Source organism: Scyliorhinus canicula, chromosome 15 (assembly GCF_902713615.1).
Source record: "Scyliorhinus canicula chromosome 15, sScyCan1.1, whole genome shotgun sequence".
NCBI lineage: Eukaryota > Metazoa > Chordata > Chondrichthyes > Carcharhiniformes > Scyliorhinidae > Scyliorhinus > Scyliorhinus canicula.
Genome location: NC_052160.1, coordinates 76,561,400 through 76,581,795, shown reverse-complemented (window position 1 = coordinate 76,581,795; position 20,396 = coordinate 76,561,400). Strand labels below are relative to the sequence as shown.

At 45.0% G+C, this 20,396-nt stretch overlaps 1 protein-coding gene across 3 annotated transcripts in view; it reads right to left on the bottom strand.

The window, feature by feature from the left end:
• Positions 1 to 20,396, bottom strand: part of flr (fleer) — a 331,879-nt gene that overhangs the window by 35,097 nt on the left and 276,386 nt on the right. For 2 of the 3 annotated variants that reach the window (XM_038819902.1, XM_038819903.1), the window contains one exon: positions 17,747 to 17,850. The exons of the other annotated variant lie outside the window; for it this stretch is intronic. In XM_038819902.1, the coding sequence (XP_038675830.1) occupies positions 17,747 to 17,850 (104 nt within the window). The remainder of the gene's footprint in view (positions 1 to 17,746; positions 17,851 to 20,396) is intronic. 3 annotated transcript variants of the gene reach the window in all.

The following is a 20,396-nucleotide window of genomic DNA, read 5'->3' as shown; positions in this document are numbered from 1 at the left end:
CTAGGCCTAAGTTTCTTCCACTATCCCTGATCGGCCCTACTCTCACTCTGATCATCCTCTTATTTCTCACATAAGTGTAGAATGCCTTGGGGTTTTCCCTAATCCTTCCCGCCAGGGCCTTTTCATGCCCCCGTCTACCTCTCCTAATTCCATTTTTGAGTTCCTTCCTGGCTACCTCATAACCCTCTAGATCCTTGCTTCCTCAACCTTATGTCAGCTTCCTTCTTCCTCTTGACTAGAAGCTCCACTTCTCTTGTTACCAAGATTCCTTCACTTTACCATCCCTTCCTTGTCTCAGTGGGACAAAACTATCCAGCACTCACAGCAAGTGCTCCTTAAACAACCCCCACATGACTGTTGTGCATTTCCCCAAGAACAACTGTTCCCACTTTATGTTCCTCAGCTCTTGTCCAATAGCAGTATAATTTCCCCATCCCATACTGTCTGTTCCTTTCCATGATTACGAGTTGTGGTCACTGTCACCGAATTCACAACAATTGCAGTTTAACTGAAAACTGCCGTTATTCAGCCCATCGAGTCTGCACCCCACCTCGGCCCATACCCCCACCCCATCCCTGTAGCCCACCTATACTTTCATATTTGGCCTGTGGGAGGAAACCGGAGAACCCGGAGAAAATCCAGACACTAGGAGAATGTGCAAACCTTCACATGGTCACCCAAGACCAGAATTGAATCTAGTTCCCTGGCGCTGTGAGGCAGCAGTGGTGACCACTGTGCCACCCACTGCAAGTAACTTAAGGATTCACATTAGGATATACAATGAAATATGTCTTGAATACCATATACGTCCCATTTTATATCTGCCACATTTATTCTGTGTATGTAAATGTGATTCCAACCACTTCCTTACAATACAGTGAAAAAAGTCAAAATATAGAGTATGCAATGTTTGCTGGAAAGTAAAAGCAAATGGCTATTGATTTTAACAAAGGTCAATTTTCTTAGATGGAAATATGTATGCAAACACCATTTTTTTCTTCAATTTGTTTCCGTCTTCGTATTTATCAATCGGTTTTAGCAGCTACCCCATACAGGTTGTCCTGAGTGAGCTTTGCGGACGAGCAGTGGACAAAGCCACATCCAGATGGAGGCACAGGCATGGGAGCTTTCAACTTGAGAATTTGAAGCAGGGTGGGAATTTGGTGCAGGGTGGGAAGAGGTGCTCTTTGCTTTTTCTCCTTGCTGTGAAACCTTTCTTCAGAGAGGGAACTTGCCTTGCTACAGCTGAGGCTACAAGTGAGAGCTGACTGGTAAGTAGTGGGCAAGGTTGCTAAGTCTTCACGCCTTTTATCACTTATAGTTTGAAAATACTTTTGTGGTTTATAATCTGTAAGGGCTATTGGTTATAAATTGCTTTCAGACTGAGGTAATAAGGAGAGACATAAAAAGATTGTTAAAAAATTTAAGTTTAAAACCAAATGAAAAACAAATTAAGTAAAATAGATATGTAGGGTCAAGTGGTGTGTTGTTCCTGCTTGATGTGGGAGCTGGTGGATACCCAGTGACCACATCTGTAATAAGTGCTGGTTGCTTCAGGAACTCTGGCTCAGAGTTGATGAGCTGGATTCTGAGCTTCAGACACTGACACATCAGGGAGGGTAAGAGGTATCCGGACACTGTGGTCCAGGAGGCTGTCACACCCCTTAGAATAACTAACTTAAATTCAGCCAGTGGTCAAGGACAGGAGGGTGTGGATGCGAGTGATGCAGGTAGAGGGATCGAGGAGGTAGGGTTGCCGGAGCTTCAGCACTTGTCCTTGTCCAACGGGTTTGAGATTCTTGCTCCCTGTGTGGAGAGGAATGGGGGCTGCAGGGAGACTTAGCAAACTGACCACAGCACCGTGGTGGGGGAGAGAAAAGAAATGTCAGAACTGGGGCTAGTATAGTTAGGGGCACTGACACTGTTCTCTGTGACCAGGATGGAGAATCTTGAAGGTTGTGTTGCTGCCTGGTGCTCGGGTTCGGGATATCTTATCTGGGCTGCAGAGGAACTTGGAGTGGGAGGATAAAATCCAGTTGTCATGGTCCACATCGGTACCAACGACATATGTAGAACAAAACAGAGGTTCTGAGCTAAATTAAAAAGCACAACCAAAAAAGGTAATAATCTCTGGTTTACTACCTGAGCCACGAGCTAATTGGCACAGAGTCAATAAGATGAAGGAGATAAATGCGTGGCTCAAAGACTGGTGTGGGAGAAATGGGTTTCAATTCATGGGACATTGGCACCAGTACTGGGGAAGAGGGGACCTGTTCCGATGGGGCGATCTTCATCCGAATCATGCTGGGACCAGAGTCCTGGTGAATCACATAACCAGGGCTGTAGATAGGGTTTCAAACAGAAATAGTTGGGGGATGGAGTGGGGTTCAGTTGTCTGGATAATTAGAAAATCCAAGTTATAGGCGTATGTCCGGGTTTTGGAGCAGGACCGGCGGCTGGGGACGCTGAGGAGCATCCGCGAGACGGAGTGTGTGGTAGAGAGGTGGTCACAACGCAGACTCAGAATCCACAGGCAGGATCACCAGGTAGAACAAGAGAGCTAGGCAGGCAGTGCAGGAGCACACTTCTCGGTAGCTGTCTGGTTCTCTGTTAATTAAACCCTTTGAATTACCAATCATCTCTCTCGAGTTGTAATTGAGGGCATCTCACAATGAGACCTGGGTGTCCTTGTGTACCAGTCGCTGAAGGTAAACATGCAGGTTCGGCAGGCAGTAAAGAAGGCAAATGGTATGCTGGCCTTCATTGTGAGAGAGAGTGAGAGTACAGGAGCAAGGATGTCTTGCTGCAATTAAACAGGGCCTTGGTGAGGCCACACCTGGAATATTGTATACAGTTTTGGTCTCCTTATCTGAGGAAGGATGTTCTGGCTATGGAGGGAGGTGCAGCGAAGGTTTACCAGGCTGATTCCTGGGATGGCGGGACTGACGTACGAGGAGAGATTGAATCAGTTAGGATTCTATTCGCTGGAGTTCAGAAAAATGAGGAGTGGGGGGGAAGGAAATCTCATAGAAACCTATAAACGTCTGACAGGACTGGACAGGGTAGATGCAGGAAGGATGTCCCATATGGTGGGTGTCAGAACCAGGGGTCACAGTCTGAGGATATGGGGTAGCCCATTTAGGACAGGGAGGAGGAGAAACTTCTTCACCTAGAGAGTAGTAAGCCTGTGGAATTCGTTACGAGTTGAGTCTAAAACATTGTATGGTTTCAAGAAGTAGTTAGATGTCGCACTTAAGGCAAATGGGAATCAAAGGATATGGGGGAAAACGGGATTAGGCTATTGAGTTGGATGTTCAGCTATGATGATAATAAGTGGCAGAGCAAGCTTGAAGGCCCGAATAACCTCCTCCTGCTTCTATTTTTTTCTATGTTTCAAGTTAAAGGGGCCGAGGACTCAGGGGAGGTCAGTAAAGTTTCCAGAACACGTAATAGAACAGACAGTATAGAAGGTGGCAGGAATTTAACTTTAGGTGGTGCAAAAAAGGGGACAAATATGAGAAGGTCAATACAGGAATGAAAGTCAATACAGGACTTGATGTGTTGGGTGCTCTGGATCCGTGAAACACATGCAGGCCACCAACACTTAAAATAGTACAACACTATTTTATTAAACTATAAACTGTTGAACATACTCTTACTGTGGGTTAACACAATGTTAGATTAACTAAAGTTAATCACTCAGCACGTGGTTAGGATCTGTGCTGTAAACTCTTGTACTTCTGAAAGGCTGCATCCCGAATGAGCGGGAAAGCTGATGCCCTCTGTCTTTATAGTGAGTATGCTCTAACTGGTGATTAGCTGCGGTGTTATGCGTGTTGATTGGTCCTACTGTATGTCCATCAGTGTGTGTGTCTGCACCATGATATACTGGTGTATATTATGACAGGACTGAGGGTGTGAAACAAGGTAAATAAGCTCGTTGCGCACATTGGAATTGGCTGGTACAACGTTTTGGGCATTACAGAGATGTGGCACAAGGGGATCAGGGCTAGGATCTAAGTATCCAAGGATATGTGTCCTATTAAAAGGATAGGCAGATGGGGTGGGGTTGCATTGTTATTAAGGAATTAAATTAAATCGATAGCAAGAAGCAATGTAAGATCGGAAGGCATAGAATCTGTGTAGGTAAAGTTGAGGAATCCCAAAGAGAAAAAAACCCTGATGGGAGTTATGTAGTCGGGATGTGGGGCAGAAAATAATTCAGGAGATAGAAAAGGCATGTAAAAGAGGCAATGTCACAATATTCATGGGGGGGCTTCAATATGCGGTGTACTGGGAAAATATGGTTGGTAGTGGATCCCAAGGAAAGGAATTTGTGGAATGTCTACGAGATATTTTTTGGAGCAGCTTGTGGTAGAGCTAGAGAAGAGAGGCAAGTCTGGATTTGATGATGTGGAATGAGGCAGACCTAATTAGGGCACTTAAGGTGAAGGAACCCTCAAGTGTTAATGACCATATGATAGAATTTATCCTACAATTTGAGAGGGAGAAGCTAGAATCAGATCTAATGAATAAAGGTAACTACAAAGACAAGAGGGAGGAGCTGGCCAGAGTTGATTGGCAGGGGGGCCTTGCAGGGAAGACAGTGGAAAAGCAATGGCAGGAGATTTTGGGGGTTATTCAGGAGGCACAACAGAAATTCATCCCAAAGAGGAGGAAAAATGCTCATGGGAGGACAAGGCATCCATGGTTGACGAGAGAAGTCAAGAACAGCATAAAAGCAAACAAAAATCACACAGGCTGGCAAGGATTACTGGGAAGCCAGAGGATTGAGAAGCCTTTAAAAGTGAGCAGAGGACAACTGAAAAAGCAACAAGGGGGGAGAAGATGAAATATGAGTGTAAATTAGTAATATGAAAGAATAGTTTTTTTCAATATAGAAATAAGAGAGGCAAGAATAGACATTGGACCACTCAAAAATGAGGCTGGAGAAATAGTAACAAAGAAATGGAAGAGGAACTGAATAGTTCCTTTGCATCAGTCTTCACGGTGGAAGACACCAGTGGGATACCAGAATTTCAGGTGAATCGGGGGCAGAGGAGAATGTAGTGGCCATCACGAAGAAGGTTCTGGGGAAACTGAAAGGTCTGAAGATGGATAAATCATCTGGACTGGATGGACTACACCCCAGGGTTCGAAAGGAAATACCTGAGGAGATTGTGGAGGCATTGGTAGTGGTCTTTCAGGAATCACTGGAGGAAGGGTGGGTCCCAGAAAATGGCTAATGTAACACCTATGTTTAAGAAGGGACGGAGGCAGAAGACAGGAAATTATAGGCAGGTTAGCATGACTTCGGTCATTGGTAAGATTTTAGAGTCATTATTAAAGGTGAGATAGGACTGAGTCAACATGGCTTCATCAAGGGGAGGTCATGTCTGACAAATCTGTTAGAGTTCTTTGAGGAGGTAACAAGGAAGTTTGACAAAGGAGAACCAGTGGATGTGATCTATTTAGATTTCCAGGAGGCCTTTAACAAGGTGCCATATAGGAGTCCATGATGTTAAGGCATGGATAGAGGATTGGCTGACTGGCAGAAGGCAGAGAGTGGGAATAAAGGGGCCTTTTTCAGGATGGCAGCTGGTGAATAATGGTGTGCCTCAGGGGTCGGTGTTGGCACCACAACTTTTCACTATATGCACAATACGAGCTGGAAGAAGAAACTGAGGTTGTTACTAAGTTTGAAGATGACAAAAAGATGTGCAGAGGGACAGGTAGTATTGAGGAAGCAGGAGAACTGCAGATAGACTTGAAAATACTAGGAGAGTGGGCAAAGAAGCGACAGATGGAATACAATGCTGAAAAGTGTGAGGTTATGCACTTTGGTAGGTAAATGGAGGTATGGACTATTTTCTAAATGATAAAAGGCTTAGGAAATCAGAAGCACAAAGGGACTTAGGAGTCCTAGTTCAAGATTCTCTTAAGGTTAACGTGCTGTTTCAGCTGGCAGTTAGGAAGGCAAATGCAATGTTAGCATTCATGTTGAGAGGGCTAGAATACAAGAGCAGGGATGTACCTCTGAGGCTGTATAAGGCTCTGGTCATTGTGAGCAGTTTTGGGCTCCGTGTCGAAGAAAGGATGTCTGGCCTTGGAAAGGGTCCAGAGGAGATGCAAAAGAATGATCCCTGGAATGAAGAGCTTGTCATATGAACATCCGTTGAGGACTCTGGGTCTGTACTCCTTGGAGCGTAGAAGGATGAGGAAGGATCTTATTGAAACTAACAAGATATTGAGAGGCCTAGATAGAGTGTATGTGGAGAGCATGTTTCCACTAGTAGAAAAACTAGAACCCGAGGCCATAGTCTCAGACTGCAAATCTCCTTTAAAACTGATATGAAGCAGAATTTGTTTAGCAAGAGGGTGGTGAATCTGTGGAACTCTTTTCCACAGAAGGCTGTGGAGGACAAATCACTGAATGTCTTTAAGGCAGAGATAGGTTTTTGATTAATAAGGGAATCAGGGGCTATGGGGAGAAGGCAGGATAATGGGGATGAGAAAATATCAGCTATGATTGAATAGCGGAGCAGACTCGATGGGCCAAAAGTCTTACGTCCTCTTTGATGGCACAGTTCAGATGGAAACCTATTCCTAATTTTTATAATTGATCCATAATAATCTTGGATGTAATGTATCATTAAATGGTGCAGAAAAAAGACCTCTCACCTCCACAGCCAAACATATGCTAATTAAATCTTGGATTCAGACTTGATTCAGTCCCCTGATATTAATGGAACTGAAGAGTTAAATCAGAATTTGCTGTTGCTGGTCGTTTTCCCGTAACAATGTTGCTAAAAAGAGGCATGCAGCTGAAGCTTTTTGATTTGTACTCATCAGGACAGGCTAGCAAGAATTCCAATTCTCATAGGGATCGACAATCGAGATTTGGAATTCTTGCAAGTTGCAATATTGCTTATTATTCCCTGTTTTTAATCATTAATTGCCAGTGAAAGGCAATTTTCCTGATCTCCTTTACATATTGTTCATACCTCAGAGAACCAGCTAGACAATTATAGCCAGTTTGCATAGTGTGAACATAAGAACATAAGAACTAGGAGCAGGAGTAGGCCATCTGGCCCCTCAAGCCTGCTCCGCCATTCAATGAGATCATGGCTGATCTTTTGTGGACTCAGCTCCACTTTCCGGCCCGAGCACCATAACCCTTAATCCCATTATTCTTCAAAAAACTATCTATCTTTACCTTAAAAACATGTAATGAAGGAACCTCAACTGCTTCACTGGGCAAGGAATTCCATAGATCCACAACCCTTTGGGCGAAGAAGTTCCTCCTAAACTCAGTCCTAAATCTACTTCCCCTTATTTTGAGGCTATGTCCCCTAGTTCTGCTTTCACCCGCCAGTGGAAACAACCTGCCCGCATCTATCCTATCTATTCCCTTCATAATTTTAAATGGTTCTGTAAGATCCCCCCCTCATCCTTCTAAATTCCAACGAGTACAGTCCCAGTCTACTCAACCTCTCCTCATAATCCAACCCCTTCAGCTCTAGGATTAACATAGTGAATCTCCTCTGCACACCCTCCATTGCCAGTATGTCCTTTCTCAAGTAAGGAGACCAAAACTGAACACAATACTCCAGGTGTGGACACCTTATACAATTGCAACATAACCTCCCTAGTCTTAAAGTCCATCCCTCTAGCAATGAAGGACAAAATTCCATTTGCCTTCTTAATCACCTGTGAACCAACTTTCTGTGACTCATGCACTAGCACACCCAGGTCTCTGCACAGCGGCATGCTTTAATATTTTATCGTTTAATTAGTAATCCCGTTTGCTGTTATTCCTACCAAAATGGATAACCTCATATTTGTCAATTGTCACATTTGTCACATTTACCACATCAATTGGCTCCCCGTTATCTACTGCACTGGTAATGTCCTCAAAAAGTTCCACTAAATTTGTTAGGCATGACCTGCCCTTTATGAACCCATGCTGCGTCTGCCCAATGGGACAATTTCTATCTAGATGCCTCGCTATTTCTTCCTTGATGTTAGATTCCAGCATCTTCCCTACTACCGAAGTTAAGCTCACTGGCCTATAATTTCCTGCTCTCTGCCTACCTCCTTTTTTAAACAGTGGTGTCACGTTTGCTAATTTCCAATCCACCGTGACCACCAATGGTAAATCATCATTAGTGCATCTGCAATTTCCCTAGCTATCTCTTTTAGCACTCTGGGATGCATTCTATCAGGGCCAGGAGACTTGTCTACCTTTAGCCCCATTAGTTTTCCCATCACTACCTCCTTAGTGATAGCAATCCTCTCAAGGTCCTCACCTGTCATAGCCTCATTTCTATCAGTTGCTGGCATGTTATTTGTGTCTTCCACTGTGAAGACCGACCCAAAAAACCTGTTCAGTTCCTCAGCCATTTCCTCATCTCCCATTATTAAAACTCCCTTCTCATCCTCTAAAGCAGTGCTTCTCAAAGTGTGGTACGCGTACCGGTGCTGGTACGCGAGCCGTCGTCTGCCGGTACGTGGAGTACTCCCAGAAAAGAAACACTTTCACACTTGCGCAAAGGTGAGTGCTGAGCTGGAGCTGGAGCTGGGGCGTTCCAAGGTTCCGACCTCGTGCTGAGCGGGGCGGGCGGGGGGGGGGGGGGGGGGGGGGGGGGGAGGGGGTTGCGTCCTCGGGTCGTGCTGGGGGCTGGGGTTGCGTCCTCGGGCCGTGCTGGGGACTGGGGGTTGCGTCCTCGGGCCGTGCTGGGGGGGGTTGCGTCCTCGGGTCATGCTGGGGGGGGGGGCAATTATATTACATTATACTATAGCAAATATATCCATTATATTTGCAATAATATAATATAATGTAATATAATTGCCCCTGCAATAAGATATATCTCAAAAATTTTTCTGGAGGTTCACATCCCCACCCCCCAACTGGATTGGCTTGTATCGCTCACCGGTCCCTGGCACATTGAAAAAAAAACTGCCGGTACGCCACATCAGATAGTTTGAGAAGCACTGCTCTAAAGGACCAATATTTACCTTAGCCACGCTTTTTTGTTTTATATATTTGTAGAAACTTTTACTGTCTGTTTTTATATTCTGAGCAAGTTTACTCTCATACTCTATCTTGCTCTTCTTTATAGCTTTTTTAGTAGCTTTCTGTTGCCCCCTAAAGATTTCCCAGTCCTCTAGTCTCCCTCCAATCTTTGCCACTTTATATGCTTTTTCCTTCAATTTGATACTCTCCCTTATTTCCTTGGATACACACGGTCGATTTTCCCTCTTTCTACCGTCCTTCCTTTTTGTTGGTATAAACCTTTGTTGAGCACTGTGAAAAATCGCTTGGAAGGTTCTCCACTGTTTCACCATAAAGTCTTTGCTCCCAATCTACCTTAGCTAGTTCTTCTCTCATCCCATTGTAATCTCCTTTGTTTAAACACAAAACACTAGCATTTGATTTTACTTTCTCACCCTCCATCTGTATTTTAAATTCCACCATATTGTGATCGCTCCTTCCGAGAGGATCCCTAACTATAAGATCATGAATCAATCCTGTCTCATTACACAGGACAAGATCTAGGACCGCTTGTTCCCTCGTAGGTTCCATTACATACTGTTCTAGGAAACTATCGCGGATACATTCTATAAACTCCTCCTCATGACCGACCTGGTTAAACCAATCGACATGTAGATTAAAATCCCCCATGATAACTGCTGTACCATTTCTACATGCGTCAGTTATTTCTTTGTTTATTGCCTGCCCCACCATAACGTTACTATTTGGTGGCCGATAGACTACTCCTATCAGTGACTTTTTCGCCTTACTATTCCTGATTTCCACCCAAATGTATTCAACCTTATCCTCCATAGCACCGATGTCATCCCTTACTATTGCCCGGGTGTCATCCTTAAATAACAGAGCAACACCACCTCCCTTACCATCCATTCTGTCCTTCCGAATAGTTTGATACCCTCGGATATTTAACACCCAGTCGTGACCATCCTTTAACCATGTTTCAGTAATGGCCACTAAATCATAGTTATTCACGATGATTTGTGCCGTCAACTCATTTACTTTATTCCGAATACTACGAGCATTCAGGTAAAGTACACTTATGTTGGGATTTTTACCTCCGTTTTGGATCTTAACATCTCCAGTTTTATTCCTTTTAGTATTACTGGGCCTAATCACTGAGCTTCCCTCAGTCACTGTACCTTGTACTGTCGCCCTTTTTGATTTTTGACTATGTCTTCTCTGCCTTGCACTTTTCCCCTTACTTCCTTTTGCTTCTGTCCCTGTTTTACTACCTTCCAACTTCCTACATTGGTTCCCATCCCCCTGCCACATTAGTTTAAACCCTCCCCAACAGCTCTAGCAAAAATACATTGGTTCCAGTCCTGCCCAGGCGCAGACCGTCTGGTTTGTACTGGTCCCACCTCCCCCAGAACCGGTCCCAATGCTCCAGGAATTTGAATCCCTCCCTTTTGCACCATCTCTCGAGCCACGCATTCATCCTATCTATCCTGACATTCCTACTCTGACTAGCTCGTGGCACTGGTAGCAATCCTGAGATTACTACCTTTGAGGTCCTACTTTTTAGTTTAACTCCTAACTCCCTGAATTCCGCTTGTAGGACCTCATCCCGTTTTTTACCTATATCGTTGGTGCCTATGTGCACTACGACGGCTGGCTGTTCACCCCCCCCCCCCCCCCCCCCTCCCCAGAATGTCCTGCAGCCGCTCCGAGATATCCCTGACCCTTGCACCAGGGAGGCAACATACCATCCTGGAGTCTCGATTGCGTCCACAGAACCTATTCCCCTTGCGATCGAGTCCCCTATCACTATAGCCCTGCCATTTTAATTCCTGCCCTGCTGTGCAGCAAAGCCAGCCACGGTGCCATGAACCTTGCTGCTGCCTTCCCCTGGTGAGCCATCTCCCCCAACAGTATCCAAAGCGGTATATCTGTTTTGCACGGAGATGACCGCAGAGGACACCTGCACTGCCTTCCTACTCTTGCTCTTTCTTTTGGTCACCCATTTGCTATCTCCCTCAGTAACTTTCACCTGCGGTGTGACCAACTCGCTAAACGTGCTGTCCACGACCTCCTCAGCATCGCAGATGCTCCAAAGTGAGTCCATCCGCAGCTCCAGAGCCGCCAAGCGGTCTAACAGGAGCTGCAACTGAACACACTTCTTGCACGTGAAAGAGCCAGGGACAGTGGATGTGTCCCTGAGCTCCCACATCGCACACGAGGAGCATGACACGGGTCTGGGATCTCCTGCCATGTCTTAAACCTTAGGTAAACTTATACAACTACAATTTCAAAATAAAAATAAATAAATTAGACAATGAAAAGAAAAACTACTTACCAGTGAAGCATGATATCTGCAAAGTGCCATTTATTATCTCAGCTTTGCTATCCATAGCATTACGAGCTGCAGTCCCTAAGCACCTGTGACTCGTGGGCACCCAACTTGGAATATTACTCTCCCTGATGAAAATTATTTGCAGCCCATAACTCAGCAACACCATCATAGAACATAGAACATTACAGCGCAGTACAGACCCTTTGGCCCTTGATGTTCGCCGACCTGTGAAATCACGCGAAAGTCCATCTACGCTATTCCCTTATCATCCATATGTTTATCCAATGACCATTTAAATGCCCTTAATATTGGCGAGTCCACTACTGTTGCAGGCAGGGCATTCCACGCCCTTACTACTCTCCGAGTAAAGAACCCACCTCTGACATCTGTCCGATATATATCTCCCCTCAATTTAAAGCTATGTCCCCTCGTGCTAGCCATTACCATCCAAGGAAAAAGGCTCTCACTGTCCACCCTATCGAATCCTCTGATTATCTTGTATGCCTCAATTAAGTCACCTCTTAACCTTCTCTCTAACAAAAACAGCCTCAGGTTCCTCAACCTTTCCTCATAAGATCTTCCCTCCACACCAGGCAACATCCTAGTAAATCTCCTCTGTTCCCTTTCCAATGCTTCCACATTCTTCCTATAATGCGGCAACCAGAACTCCAAATGCGGCCGCACCAGAGTTTTGTGCAGCTGCAACATGACCTCATGGCTCCGAAACTCAATCCCACTACCAATAAAAGCTAACACACCATATGCTTTCTTAACAACCCTATCAACCTGGGTGGCAACTTTCAGGGATCAATGTACATGGACACCGAGATCTCTCTGCTCATCCACACTACCAAGAATCTTACCATTAGCCCAGTACTGTTACTTCTTCCAAAATGAATCACCTCACACTTTTCTGCATTAAACTCAATTTGCCACCTCTTAGCCCACCTCTGCAGCTTATCTATGTCCCTCTGTAACCTGCAACATCCTTCCGCACTGTCCACAACTCCACTGACTTTAGTGTCACCTGCAAATTTACTCACCCATCCTTCTACGCCCTCCTCCAGATCCTTGTGGTACATCACGAGGAACTGATGTCTTATTGCAGCGAGCCAATTTCTGATCCAAACTGCTAAATCACCCTGAATCCCATGCCTCTGTATTTTCATCAATAGCCTACCGTGGGGAACCTTATCAAACGCTTTACTGAAATCCATATACACCACATCAACTGCTTTACCCTCGTCCACCTGTTTGGTCATCTTCTTAAAGAACTCAATAAGGTTTGTGAGGCACGACCTACCCTTCACAAAACTGTGTTGACTATTCCTAATCATAATTATTCCTTTCTCGATGATTATAAATCCTATCTCTTATAAACCTTTCCAAGACTTTGCCCACAACAGAGGTAAGGCTCACTGGTCTATAGTTACCTGGGTTGTCTCTACTCCCCTTCTTGAACAAGGGGACAACATTTGCTATCCTCTGGCATTATTCCTGTAGACAATGACGACATAAAGATCAAAGCCAAAGGCTCAGCAATCTCCTCCCTAGCTTCCCAGTAAATCTTAGGATAAATCCCATCCGGCCCAGGGGACTTATCTATATTCACACTTTCCAGAATTGCTAACATCTCCTCCTTATGAGCCTCAAGCCCTTCTAGTCTAGTAGCCTGTATCTCAGTATTCTCCTCGACAACATTGTCTTTTTCTTGCGTGAATACTGACGAAAAATATTCATTTAGCACCTCTGCAATCTCCTCGGACTCCACACACAACTTCTCACTACTGTCCTTGACTGGCCCTACTCTTACCCGAGTCATTCTTTTATAACTGACATACCTATAGAAAGCTTTAGGGTTATCCTTGATCCTACCTGCCAAAGACTTCTCATGTCCCCTCCTGACTCTTCTCAGCTCTCTCTTTAGGTCCTTCCTTGCTAACTTGTAACTCTCGAGCGCCCTAACTGAACCATCACGTCTCATCTTTACATAAGCCTCCGTCTTCCTCTTGACAAGTGATTCAACTACTTTAGTAAACCACGGTTCCCTCGCTCGACCACTTCATCCCTGCCTGACAGATACATACTTATCAAGGACATGCAGTAGTTGTTCCTTGAACGAGGTCCACATTTCAATTGTGCCCATCCCCTGCAGTTTCCTTCCCCGTCCTATGCATCCTAAGTCTTGCCTCATCGCTTTAGAATTGCCTTTCCCCCAGCTATAACTCTTGCCCTGCAGTATATAGCTATCCCTTTCCATCGCTAAAGTAAACGTGACTGAATTGTGGTCACTATCACCAAAGTGCTCACCCACCTCCAAATCTAGCATCTGGATCAGTACCTGGGAATATGATGTTATTGATATTACTGAGACTTGGTTGAAGGAAGGGCAGGACTGGCAACTGAATATCCCATAGTATAGATGCTTCAGGAGGGATAGAGAGGGAGGTAGAAGGGGTGGAGGAGTTGCATTGCTCGTCAGAGATGATATCACAGCTGTGATTAAGGAGGGCACGATGGAGGATTCGAGCACTGAGGCAATATGGGTGGAGCTGAGAAATAGGAAGAGTGCAGTAACATTGATGGGACTTTACTACAGGCCTCCCAAAAGCGAGCATGAAGTAGAGGTACAAATATGCAGACAGATTATAGAAAAATGTAGGAGCAATAGGGTGGTTGTGATGGGAGATTTTAACTTCCCCAACATTGAATGGGATTCGTGTAGTGTTGGAGGCGTAGATGGAGCAGAGTTTGTAAGGAGCATCCAGGAGAGTTTTTTTTACAGCAGTATGTAAATAGTCCAACTCGGGAAGGGGCCATACTGGACCTGGTATTGGGGAATGATCCCGGCCAGGTGGTTGATGTTTCAGTCGGTGATTACTTTGGGAAGAGCGATTACTCATGGGCAAGGACAAGAGTGGTCCGAAAGGAAGAGTAATAAAATTGGGGAAAGGCAGAGTATAACAAAATTCGGCAGGAGCTAGGGAATGTGGATTGGGAGCAGCTGTTTAAGGGTAAATCCACATTTGAAATGTGGGAGTCTTTTAAGGAAAGGTTGATTAGAGTGCAGGACAGACATGTTCCTGTGAAAATGGAAGATAGAAATGGCAAGATTAGGGAACCATGCATGACGGGTGAAATTGTGAGACTAGCTAAAATGAAAAAGGAAGCAGGCATAGGATCGAGGCAACTCAAAACTGATGAAGCTTTGGAGGAATATCGGGAAAGTGGGACGAATCTCAAACGCGCAATAAAGAGGGCTAAAAGGGGTCATGAAATATCTTTGGCTAACAGGGTTAAGGAAAATCCCAAAGCCTTTTATTCGTATGTAAGGAGCAACAGGGTAACTAGAGAAAGGATTGGCCCAATCAAAGACAAAAGAGGGAATTTATGCGTGGACTCGGAGGAAATGGGTGAGATTCTTAATGAGTACTTTGCATCGGTATTCACAAAGGAGAGGGACAAGACGGATGTTGAGGCTGGAGATGGATGTTTAAATACTCTCGGTCAAGTTGTCATACGGAAGGGGGAAGTTTTGGGTATTCTAAAAGACATTAAGGTGGACAAGTCCCCAGGACCGGATGGGATCTATCCCAGGTTACTGAGGGAAGCGAGGGACGAAATAGCTGGGGCCTTAACAGATATCTTTGCAGCATCCTTGAGCACGGGTGAGGTCCCGGAGGACTGGAGAATTGCTAATGTTGTCCCTTTGTTTAAGAAGGGTAGCAGGGATAATCCAGGGAATTATAGACCTGTGAGCTTGACGTCAGTGGTAGGCAAACTGTTGGAGAAGATACTGAGGGATAGGATCTATTCACATCTGGAAGAAAATAGACTTATCAGTGATAGGCAGCATGGTTTTGTGCAGGGAAGGTCATGTCTTACAAACCTAATAGAATTCTTTGAGGAAGTGACAAAGTTAATTGACGAGGGAAGGGCTGCAGATATCATATACATGGACTTTAGTAAGGCATTTGATAAGGTTTCCCATGGCAGGTTGATAGAAAAAGTGAAGTCGTATGGAGTTCAGGGTGTACTACCTAGATGGATAAAGAACTGGCTGGGCAACAGGAGACAGAGAGTAGTGGTGGAAGGGAGTGTCTCAAAATGGAGAAGGGTGACTAGTGGTGTTCCACAGGGATCCGTGCTCAGACCACTGTTGTTTGTGATCTACATAAATGACCTGGAGGAAGGTATAGGTGGTCTGATTAGCAAGTTTGCAGATGATACTAAGATTGGTGGAGTTGCAGATAGCGAGGAGGACTGTCAGAGAATACAGCAAAATATAGATAGATGGAGAGTTGGGAAGAGAAATGGCAAATGCGAGGTGATGCATTTTGGAAGATCAAATTCAAGAGCGGACTATATGGTGAATGGAAGGGTCTTGGGGAAAATTGATGTACAGAGAGATCTGGGAGTTCAGGTCCATTGTACCCTGAAGGTGGCAACGCAGGTGGATAGAATGGTCAAGAAGGCATACAGCATGCTTGCCTTCATCGGAAGGGGTATTGAGTACAAGAGTTGGCAGGTCATGTTACAGTTGTATCGGAGTTTGGTTCGGCCACATTTGGAATACTGCGTGCAGTTCTGGTCGCCACATTACCAGAAGGATGTGGATGCTTTGGAGAGGTTGCAGAGGAGGTTCACCAGGATGTTGCCTGGTATGGAGGGTGCTAGCTATGAAGAAACGTTGAGTAGATTAGGATTGTTTTCATTGGAAAGTCGGAGGTTGAGGGGGGACCTGATTGAGGTCTACAAAATTATGAGAGGTATGGACAGGGTGGATAGCAACAAGCTTGTCCCAAGAGTGGGGGTGTCAGTTACAAGGGGTCACGATTTCAAGGTGAGAGGGGGAAAGTTTAAGGGAGATGTGCGTGGAAAGTTTTTTACGCAGAGGGTGGTGGGTGCCTGGAACGCTTTACCAGCGGAGGTGGCAGAGGCGGGCACGATAGCATAATTTAAGATGCATCTGGACAGGTATATGAACGGGCGCGAACAGAGGGAAGTAGAACTTGGAAAATAGGAGACAGGTTTAGATAAAGGATCTGGATCGACGCAGGCTGGGAGGGCCGAAGGGCCTGTTCCTGTGCTGTAAATTTCTTTGTTCTTTGTCCTGGTTAATTACCCAGTACCAAATCCAACGTGGCCTCGCCTCTTGTTGGTCTATCTACATGCAGTGTCAGGAAACCCTCCTGCACACATTGGACAAAACGGATCTATATAAAGTACTCGATCTACAGCGTTTCCAGTCAATATTTGGAAAGTTAAAGTCCCCCATAACAACTCACTGTTCCTTTCGCTCCTCAAATGTCCTTTCTGATGGGTTGGGTGCTCTGGATCCGTGAAACACATACAGGCCACCAACACTTAAAATAGTACAACACTATTTTATTAAACTATAAACTGCTAAACATACTATTACTGTGGGTTACACGATGCTAGATTAACTAAAGACCTGTGCCTGTCCTAACCAGTCGAATCACTCAGCACGTGGTGAGAGTCTGTGCTGTAACTTATGAGCTCTTGTGCTTCTAAGAGGCTGCATCCCTAATGAGCTGGAAAAGTGATGCCCTCTGTCTTTATAGTGAGTGTGTTATAACTGGTGATTGGCTGCGGTGTTTGTGCATGTTGATTGGTCCTAGTGTATGTCCTAGTAGTGTGTGTGTCTGCACCATGATATACTGGTGTATATTATGACACTTTCTGCCACCGTAATACTGTCCTTGACTAACAATGCCACCCCTCCCCCTCTTTTTCCACCTTCCCTGAGCTTACTGAAATATCTACACCCCGGAACCTGCAACAACCATTCCTGTCCCTGCTCTAGCCATGTCTCCGAAATTGCCACAACATCGAAGTCCCAGGTACCAACCCATGCTGCAAGTTCACCCACCTTATTCCGGATGCTCCTGGCGTTGAAGTAGACACACTTCAAACCACCTTCCTGCCTGCACACTCCTGCAACCTTGAAACATTACTCATGACCTCACTACTCTCAACCTCCTGTATACTGGAGCTACAATTCAGGTTCCCAACCCCCTGCTGAATTAGTTTAAACCCTCCCGAATAGCATTAACAAATTCCCCCCCCCATGACATTGGTACCCCTCTGGTCCAGGTTCTAGACCATCCTGTTTGTAGAGGTCCCATCTATCCCAGAATGAGCCCCAATTATGTGAAACCCTCCCTCCATGGTATATTTGGTGGGATTCTCCACCGGCGTGATTCTCCTTTTTGCCGGTGCCTGGGGGTTTCCTGACGTCGTGGGGATGCCCCACATTGACCGGCAGGCGTAACGGAGAATCCAGCCCCATGTATTTTTCCTGAGATGCAAAATACTGCACACCATTGTGTAGCTACAGCACCAAGTCTGTCACTGTTAAATGATGTGCACCCTACCCTATGACAAGATTAACAATGCAGAGGTGATATATCTTTTTGTCTGGGTCATCGTATGCCAGTTGCTCCTCTTCCTTTTCAATCTTCCTCATGAGTTCCTCTGCCTTTCAAAGGAAATATCCATATTACTACAAAATAGGTATTTAATAAAAGCAAATCATAAATCATCCACTTTACTTCAGAAAGTTTAACCAAAATAAAAATAGATATTTGGACAATACCAATGTGAGTGTTACTAAATAGCAAAAGTACAGCACAGGCTGAGGACAGATACTTAACAGTATTTAAGGTAAGTTGACTGACATACATTCCTTCCGCATGTTGCTAATTTACATAATCACCTTAGCAGTCAGAAAATATTGGGTAATTTTTGTGCATTTCCTTAAGAAATACTCATCAATGGCTCGTTACAAAACTTCATAAACTTGAACGTTTGTCAGTGCAATAGCTTAAAATGCAGTTACTATTGGTATCATAGAATCATACATCATACAGGGCAGAGTGAATTTAAATAGTGAAGAGAACCCAAATAGATAGTGGACATTGCGAGAGAGACCTGGGGAGGCATGGTAGCAGTGGTTAGCACTGTTGCTTCATAGCACCAAGGACCCGGGTTCGATCCCGGCTGGGGTCACTGTCTGCGTGGAGTCAGCACGTTCTCCCCATGTCTGCGTGGGTTTCCTCCGGGTGCTCCGGTTTCCTCCCACAAGTCCTGAAAGATGCGCTGCTTAGGTGGATTGAAAATTCTAAATTCTCCCTCAGTGTACCCGAACAGGCGGCAGAGTGTGGCGACTAGGGGATTTTCACAGTAATTTAATTGCAGTGTTAACATAAGCCTACTTGTGACACTATTAAAGATTATTATTGAAGCAAATTTTAAAAACTCAGTTTGTAAAGAGAACCCAAGTGAGGGCAGTAAAGAATCGGGGATAGACAAGGAGTTGAGCCCAAAAATACAGGTCAGTGGAGGATCACAGAAGAGGATCACAGAAAAGGACCAGAATAAATTTAAATATTGCAGGATACCCAGGTCAGAACAGTGGAATTCTGCAGGAGACCTGCCGTGAATTTTTAACATTGGGATGTGGGGGGTCATGGGCAGAGGAAGGTGGACGTAGGAGGAGGTACAGAGCATAATGGAAAAGGCCTGGAACAAATTTAACAACATTGGCAATCCAAACGTATCATTTCTTCAAATTCTTTTCCAGGATGTGTCACTGGCAAAGGAGGCAGTTGTTGTCAATCCTCAATTGCGCTCGAGAAGATAGTGTTGAGCCATCTGAACCGCTGTAATTCCTGAAGTGTAGGTACACCCACAGTGCTGTTAGGGTGGGAGTTCCAAGATTTTGACCTATTGACAGTGAAGGAATGGCCGATATATTTCCAAGTTAGGATGGGGGAGGTGACTTGGAAGGGACCTCCAAATAGTGGTGTTCCCATGTGTCTGCTGCCCTTGTCCTTCTAGCTTGTAGAAGTTATGGTTTTGGATGGTGCTCCCTAAAGTAGCCTTGGTGAGTTCCTGAAGTGCATCTTGTAGACGGTACATACTGCTGCCACTATGCGTCGGTGGTAGAGGGAGTTAATATTCAAGGTGGTGGACCGGATGACAATTTAGTGGGCTGCATTGTTCTGGATAGTGTTGAGCTTCTAGAGTATTGCTGGAGCTGCACTCATCCAGGTAGTTGGAGAGTATTCTATCACACTCCTAGCTTGTGCCTTGTGGATGGTGGACCGGGCAAAGGTTGAGGTAGAAATAATAGTAACTTAAAGATAAATAACAAAAAAAACAACAAATATGACTAGCCTGGAATTTGTGATGAGAACACTAAAAATAGCTGAAAAGATAAGACCTAGTAGGCAAAAACCAACTTTGTTATTTCTTTTATTCATTCATAGAATTTGGGCATTGTTGAAGAGGTCAACATTTATTGTTCATCCCTAATTGCCCTTGATAAGGTGGTAGTGAGCAGCCTTCTTGAACCACTGCACTTCATGTGGTGTAGCCCCAAAGTCAGGCACAGGGATCCCAATATGTGCTTAACCTGTGGCAGTTGCTTCTCATGCTGGCAGGGTACCAACTTCACATTACCTGTTGATTAACATAGTAAGACATCTTACAACACCAGGTTAAAGTCCAATTCTTCGCCGTGGGTCCAAAGGAAATAAATGTCATCAATGTATCTGGTCTTTAACGTTGGTTGAAGGTCCTGTGCGGTGAGGAGGTCTTGTTCAAACTTGTGAATCAATATGTTGGCATATTGAGGTGCGAATTTGGTCCCCATGGCTGTTGTGTGTGTCTGGATGAAGGACTTATTGTGGAAGGTGAAGGTGTTGTGATCCAGAATGAAGCGGATGAGTTGTAGAATTGCGTCTGGAGATTGGCAGTTGTCGGTGTTGAGCACTGAGGCTGTTGCAGCAATGCCATAGTCATGGGGGATGTTGGCGTAGAGGGCCGAGATGTCCATTGTGACAAGGAATGTTCCTGGTTCAACTGGTCCATGGGTGCTGAGCCAGAGAGGTTCTCACACAGGGACTCATTGCCTGATACAATAGGACGGCCTGGTGTGTTGGCCTTCTGTATTTTCGGGAGGCAGTGGAGATCACTATCGCGGGGAGTACAAGGGATGAGAGCACGTAGGGTGCTCTAAAG